Source organism: Gymnodraco acuticeps, unplaced genomic scaffold (genome assembly GCF_902827175.1).
Source record: "Gymnodraco acuticeps unplaced genomic scaffold, fGymAcu1.1, whole genome shotgun sequence".
Classification (NCBI taxonomy): domain Eukaryota; kingdom Metazoa; phylum Chordata; class Actinopteri; order Perciformes; family Bathydraconidae; genus Gymnodraco; species Gymnodraco acuticeps.
The window spans coordinates 495,828-501,827 of NW_022989985.1; the positions used below are offsets into that span (position 1 = coordinate 495,828).

Consider the following 6,000-nt stretch of genomic DNA (forward strand, 5'->3'; position numbering starts at 1 on the left):
AACTGGTCGATGTGAACATTACATTAAATACATAAATACGTTTGTTCTCCAAGGGAAGTGCAGGGGTTACAAAACAATGATAAAGTTAAAAATATATATATAAAGGATGAATATCTGTCAAAAATGTAGTTTGTGGAATAATACTGATAAGTAATTAAGAACGTGCAGCAGGTCTCCCTTGAAAAAGATATCAATGATCTCAATGAGATACACCTGGATAAATAAAGGTTTGAAATGAAATGAAAAACGTTTTTTTTAATCTTTATATTTTTATAAAAGTAAGTTGTCTATTGGAATATGCTATGTTAAAAGGGTAGGCATAATAGGCAGTACATATTATTTTGCATTTAATGCCCTTTTTATTATTATTTACATTTGATATGCAACATTTCTGATAAATTAGGGCTAAAATAATAAGGATACTTTTACTGGTATTTCTCTTTCTACCAGATCATTTACAAAAACAAATCTGATTTCTTATATTCATGTTTACTTTACTAACCCTCAGATATTCACAGTAAAGTGCATTATTATACAGTATGTTCAAAGTATGTATTTAGCTCCTGAATAGCATACAATACATGAAATTGATTATAGTCAAGTGATTATAAACATAGGATTATTATTCAAACCGTTGAAGAGCAGATACAGTATGTTACCATTAGGTGAACTACGTTTTTATTATTTATTTTTTTATATCACCAACATAAAAAATAAAGTCAAAAGAATACCTGTTAAACTTCCCACTTCAAAGCACCCCTCTCAAATAAATAACCAAACAGACACATTTACTCTTATAGTCATTATTTAAGAACTGGATTTAACCTGGTGTTTAAATACTTTACTTGTGTTTGAAGCAACACCATTTAATAAAAGCTGTACTCTTAATGTCTTCATTTTTAAGAGTTGTCCGTCGATTTCTTTTTCTCACAAAACACATCATTTATATTTATATATAAGTAACCTTTAATATAATTTTGGATACATAATTCCTCATAACATTTACACTATAATTACTTCAGAAAGAAGTTGTAAACAACGGAAACATTTAGCACACTAATGCAGATGACAAAATGTGTTGCTATTCTTCAAGGCAGCATGTTGAGAACAGATCCACAGCTCTGAAAAAAATCATTGTATAACTAAATACACCTTCTGACTCGTAGTGGTCTACATCTGGCATCTCACATTTCCTCTGTAGCATTTTTATTTACATTTCACAGCGGTTTACATAGAGGCACACTGGTGTACACGTAAATAAAAAAGTGAATATTATATAAGCACTCTTGAAGTATTAGCTGACAGCTCCAAGTATTGTGTACCCTGAGTGCTTGAGTATTCATTCTGATCATATCTGTTAATACAAATTGGAATGCATTTTGAATGTCCTTCATCCTGAAACAGGATCCAAGTGCAATTTTTTTTTTAATCAATGCCATTAAAAACCTCTGTGTGCTCCGTGATACCAAATGCAAAAGGTTCCCTTCAAAAAGCTTTCCTTCATGTTCAACTGGCTTCCAAATCCCGGTTTTCTGTAGTTGGAATGTGTGAAATATAAATCTGTTTGTTTCGTTAGTAATGCTGATTAAAAAGAGCTTAGTACCAGATTAGGTGTTTTTTTAAATACAACTAACAGTCTGTATCTTGTGGACCTGCATGTTGATCCATAAGCTTCAGCACAGACTCGTCTTTATCGTCACCTTGCAGTAACGCATCATGAGATGAGGATGATAAAACCTGTGAGGACTCAGTCTTAGCGGTGACCTCCGTCTGTACCAGAGCAAACTGAGCTGTGGCCTCATCCAGTTGTGAATTAACAGCATGGACCCAACTCTGTAGCTGCACACTAAGAGAATCCATCCCTTGGTCGAGCTTCTCCTGTCTGCCTTGAAGCTCTTCTAACAGATGTTGTGTGTCACTGACAACCCGCTGCCTCTTTCCTGCAGAAGGAGCACGCTGACGCAGCATGTAGCCCTCAAACTCCTCCTGACTGAGGTTGAGAGCCGGTCCATCCAGCTTTTCGATGAAGGCCACTGCACAAGACTAAGACAGGGGACAAAAAGCAAAGATGTGAGCATAACTGACCTCGCTCCACAGCATCCTGTCGTGGTCACCAGATGAGTCACTTTGCAATAAACTTACCAAGTTAGTGAAATAGTATCCACTCTCTCCTGCCATCAGACTGTGAGGAAGACCAAAGCGAATCACATATTGCATGTTCGAGTGTAGGCGGGGTGGATTGGCCTTCAGCACCACATAAACCAAGCCTGACAGGAAGTCATCAGCATTAGCGGGCTCACTGTTCGAGGTGGAGAGCGCTTCAAAGACATGCTGACTGCATTTGGACACACATGCAAGTTTGTCCTGAGGCGCTCGTTTGGCATCCATTTCAATTATGGCTGTTAAGAAATAAGAGGGCAGAACGAAATATCAAAGGCTAGCACTTCAGACCTTCCAGTGATGCTAACAGTATATGGGAAACCTACTACTTTCTCCAATGAGCTTAAAAAAAGGGCTTTTCCCAACCACATTTACGGAATTATTGTTTGGAAATATACTTCCGCTCAAGAGGTACATGGAGATCAATACAAATACACTTAATCTAAGAAAAGGAACATAGTCAGTTTGTCCTGTTTCGCTCTTCCCTACCCTTCTCTCAGATCTGATGTGATTGTTATATTGATCTTCTCAGCTAACTATCCTCCAGAAAAACAATAAACATATTTCCCAAAGTTACGAAAGAGTCCTTGTGATCACCTGTTATAGCAGGCAGGAAGGGGTCGCCTGTGACTTCAATCTTTTTATCAGGGAAGGGTACGCTCAGCATCTGAGGAGTGATCCAGTTTAAAGAGCTGCAAAGTAAAGACATTATGGTCTAAACAGGGTTGTAGGTAAGAGGTTTTGATAAATCAACAGAGGTGATTGGTATATAAGGGTTACCGTATCCTTCTCTGGAGAGCCAGGTCCTTCTGTTCATCATCACAGCTGTCATGGCAGAAAACCCATTTGTGCAACCGGGTCATTATTAGCTTCTCCACATGCTCCATTATTTGAGTTACCTGAGCCTCAGGAAAACCTGAAATTAAAATAAACATATACAGTTATATTATTAAAATGTATAAGTCATTCAAATGTTTTTGATTTCAGAATAAACAGGACAAGAAATACTGAATTAATCTGACTCACTATTAAAATATTCAGCAAAGGATTGGTAGAAATCCTGCACGAGATCTGACTGCTTCTGTACCGGCAGATCCTGTAAAGATGATGAGAAGCCACTTATCAGAACGGCTCTGGCCATTCAAAGAAAGGTTAAAATAAGTGTATTGTCAAACGTTTAAACAGCTACTTACATGATAAGCTTCCATTGTGTTGAGGAAGGCTGTACATCGGGACTGCAAGCGCTGTGAGGAAGGGCTCTTTAGTATCTTCAGGAAACCGGTGAAGTCCCCGGCCCCGAGGCTCTGGTAAGCTTTTAGCACATTAGCATGGCTTTCAGAAGACTCTAGAGGGATAAGAGGTGTATGTTATTGTTAGATAAATAAATAAACACGTGTTTAAACTTAATATCATATTTGAAATGGCGTCAGATTTTTGAAAGACTTCCGGCCCAGTCACTGCTTTTGGTAAAATCAAATGACATTTAATTTAGCTGAAGCTTTTATCCAAAGCGATTTACAGTAATCAACCATGAAGAGACCAAAAACCGCCTGAATCTTTCAAGCACATTAGCTTTCAATAAGCAAACCAATCTTAAGTGCTACTTCATTGGATTCAAATACGTCACCCCCTTTAAGTGCTACAAACAGAAATCAAAACGTTTTTTCAGAGAATATAAAAAAATGAATCACCAAGCGGACAAAATTCACAGCAGATACCTTCAGAATCCTTTGAGGTTGAAAACCTGCTATCTGCTGTGAATATTTGGTCTATGGCTCATGAAGCAGTAATGTTAAATGTGCTGGTTTATGGCGCAGATAAAAATCAAGGTGCGTTTTAACTTTGACTGAATTTATTTTAAGGATAATAAAACATATATATGCAGCAGTGTGCAGTCGAAGCTACACATTGGTTACACTTTTATATTCTACCTTTGTTACTAGGTCTCTTAAATTGGTTGGGAGTAGCTTGCAGATACTGTTTTGCAGAGAATGAATCAGAGGACACAAAGCAAACAGAAGTACCTTGAAGTTTAGGAGGGGATGGGCTGCCCCAAAAGAGTCTCCTCATTGTGTTAATACGACGTCCTTTCTCAGTGCTTTTCTTCTCCTCAAATTTGGAGAAGGTGAGAGGAGTTCCATCATTGCTCGGCCTACAAAGAATGACAACATAAGACCTCAAATCTGTAGACAGTTCAAACCAAAAGCACTTATGTTCCGTACGTTACTTATTTTATGTTCAGCAATTATATCATTATGACATACTAGTTACCCTTACAAATCCAGTTGGTACTACAATGAACTTTATAAAGTAAGAACTTTACTAGGTATGGTATTGAATTTTCCCATAAATGTGTAATTAATTAATATGTGAAACTGTTTTCTTCAATAGTCATTAAGGTCGTAACTATGACGTTTCTTTCACGTGTTGCTTTTCAGATGTGACTTACATGACTGCTGGCAAATATATCAAGATCTAAAAGGCTCCTTTGAGTCAGAATGACTGTTTAATAATATTTCTATTTACCTTGTGTCTTGCCTAGAAGCTCCAGCTATACGTGCTTTCTCTCTCCAGCACTTGGAGCAGAAGCCTTGCCACACAGGGTTTCCATAATACCCACAGGAATTCTTGCAGAGCAGCTCCTCCTGAGAAACGTGGATTCCCCTTTGCTTATCTGTCGACATTGTGGAGCTCTTTCATATACTACTTTCGCCTATTGGACAAAACATTCATATTTAAAGTTGAATTCAACTTGGCACATCACCTCAGGCATCTTACTTGTTCATCTAGACAGCCTTTTAGGACACACAATGCTGCAATTCAGCCCTTAAAACCGAGGAACACTACACTACATTGTGTCATAAAGGGATGACATTTTGTATTTTTAGCTTGAACTGGTTTAAAAATGTAGATATTCTGCTTCAATAAAAACTACAGCTTCTTTTATAAACAGCAGAAAACAACAACCAAAAGCACTTGACAACTAACATAGTGTCGTGCGTATATAAATACGTTTACATTTAATATTTAGCTAAGTACTGAAAATAACCAAATAGTGTGTTATCCAGTAATTGAAAAAAATTAAGATTTGTGCTCAGGCAAAACATATTGATTTAAGGAAGATACATTTTAAGGAAATACTATCCAATAATGTATCAATGTTTTTACCTAAACATGCAAAGTTTAATTGAAAGTACGTTTTTGTATCTTTTCACTCCTGTTGCTTTTATTTCCTCTTTCTAATTATTTCATGCAAGTCCATAATAGTCTTTTCCTAAAAGTTTTCAAATGATTAATACTACATGAAAGCGTCAGCAGTCTAGTAAGAAAATAAGCTGAAACTCAGGCTTACATTTCCTATACAAAACTGTGTTCATGAGTGTTGGCTAAGTTGTTAGCTAACAGTAAAAAGCTGCCTGTCAGCTGAGGGGATTTGCGATAAGAACCAATGGCTGTTAGCTAACGCCGATTGGCTAAAGCTGACAACTATTGTAGTTAAATGTATAATCTAATTTAACTTGTGTCGCAGGTAAAAAGCAAATAAGTGTAATGATAAGGTCCAGTTATTGATATGCCTCCTCACCTGTCAGCTGGTGACATCATAACTAAGTTAGCCGCTTCCTGATCGCAGTGTCGCCTTTCTGGTTTCTTAACTGTCACAAACTCATCATAAGTATGACATGAAAACCATAATCTTCAGCGATGAGGTCGATGAGATGTTGTTAAATAAGAATTAAACAAAGGTAGGTAAACTTCACGGTGAACTAATTAGAAACGCAGACAAAATCAGCTGATTTCAAACCTGTGCAACCGGAAAGTATTGAGGGAAATAAAAAGTCA

At 37.0% G+C, this 6,000-nt stretch overlaps 1 protein-coding gene across 2 annotated transcripts; it reads right to left on the bottom strand.

The window, feature by feature from the left end:
• Positions 1-792: 792 nt before the first annotated feature.
• On the bottom strand, positions 793-6,000 carry LOC117543846 (rab5 GDP/GTP exchange factor-like). 2 transcript variants are annotated; one of them, XM_034212424.1, is made up of 9 exons: positions 5,744-6,000; positions 4,687-4,834; positions 4,185-4,312; positions 3,354-3,505; positions 3,187-3,256; positions 2,941-3,076; positions 2,758-2,852; positions 2,143-2,399; positions 793-2,043 (listed from the first exon to the last, which is right to left on the bottom strand). In XM_034212424.1, the coding sequence occupies exons 3-9, from the start codon at positions 4,228-4,230 to the stop codon at positions 1,630-1,632; spliced, it is 1,170 nt and encodes a 389-aa protein (XP_034068315.1). In that variant the 5' UTR covers positions 4,231-4,312; positions 4,687-4,834; positions 5,744-6,000; the 3' UTR covers positions 793-1,629. The 2 variants fall into 2 exon arrangements, with proteins under 2 accessions (XP_034068315.1, XP_034068314.1); XM_034212423.1 differs by having other exon boundaries at positions 4,687-4,873.

Excerpts from the sequence above, each read along its gene's own strand:
- LOC117543846 (XM_034212423.1), bottom strand. The coding sequence starts at position 4,844 with ATGTCGACAGATAAGCAAAGGGGAATCCACGTTTCTCAGGAGGAGCTG. Across the intron at positions 4,313-4,686 it reads GCTTCTAGGCAAGACACAAG|GCCGAGCAATGATGGAACTC; the intron begins GTAAATAGAAAT and ends CATTCTTTGTAG. Across the intron at positions 3,257-3,353 it reads ACACAATGGAAGCTTATCAT|GATCTGCCGGTACAGAAGCA; the intron begins GTAAGTAGCTGT and ends TCATCTTTACAG.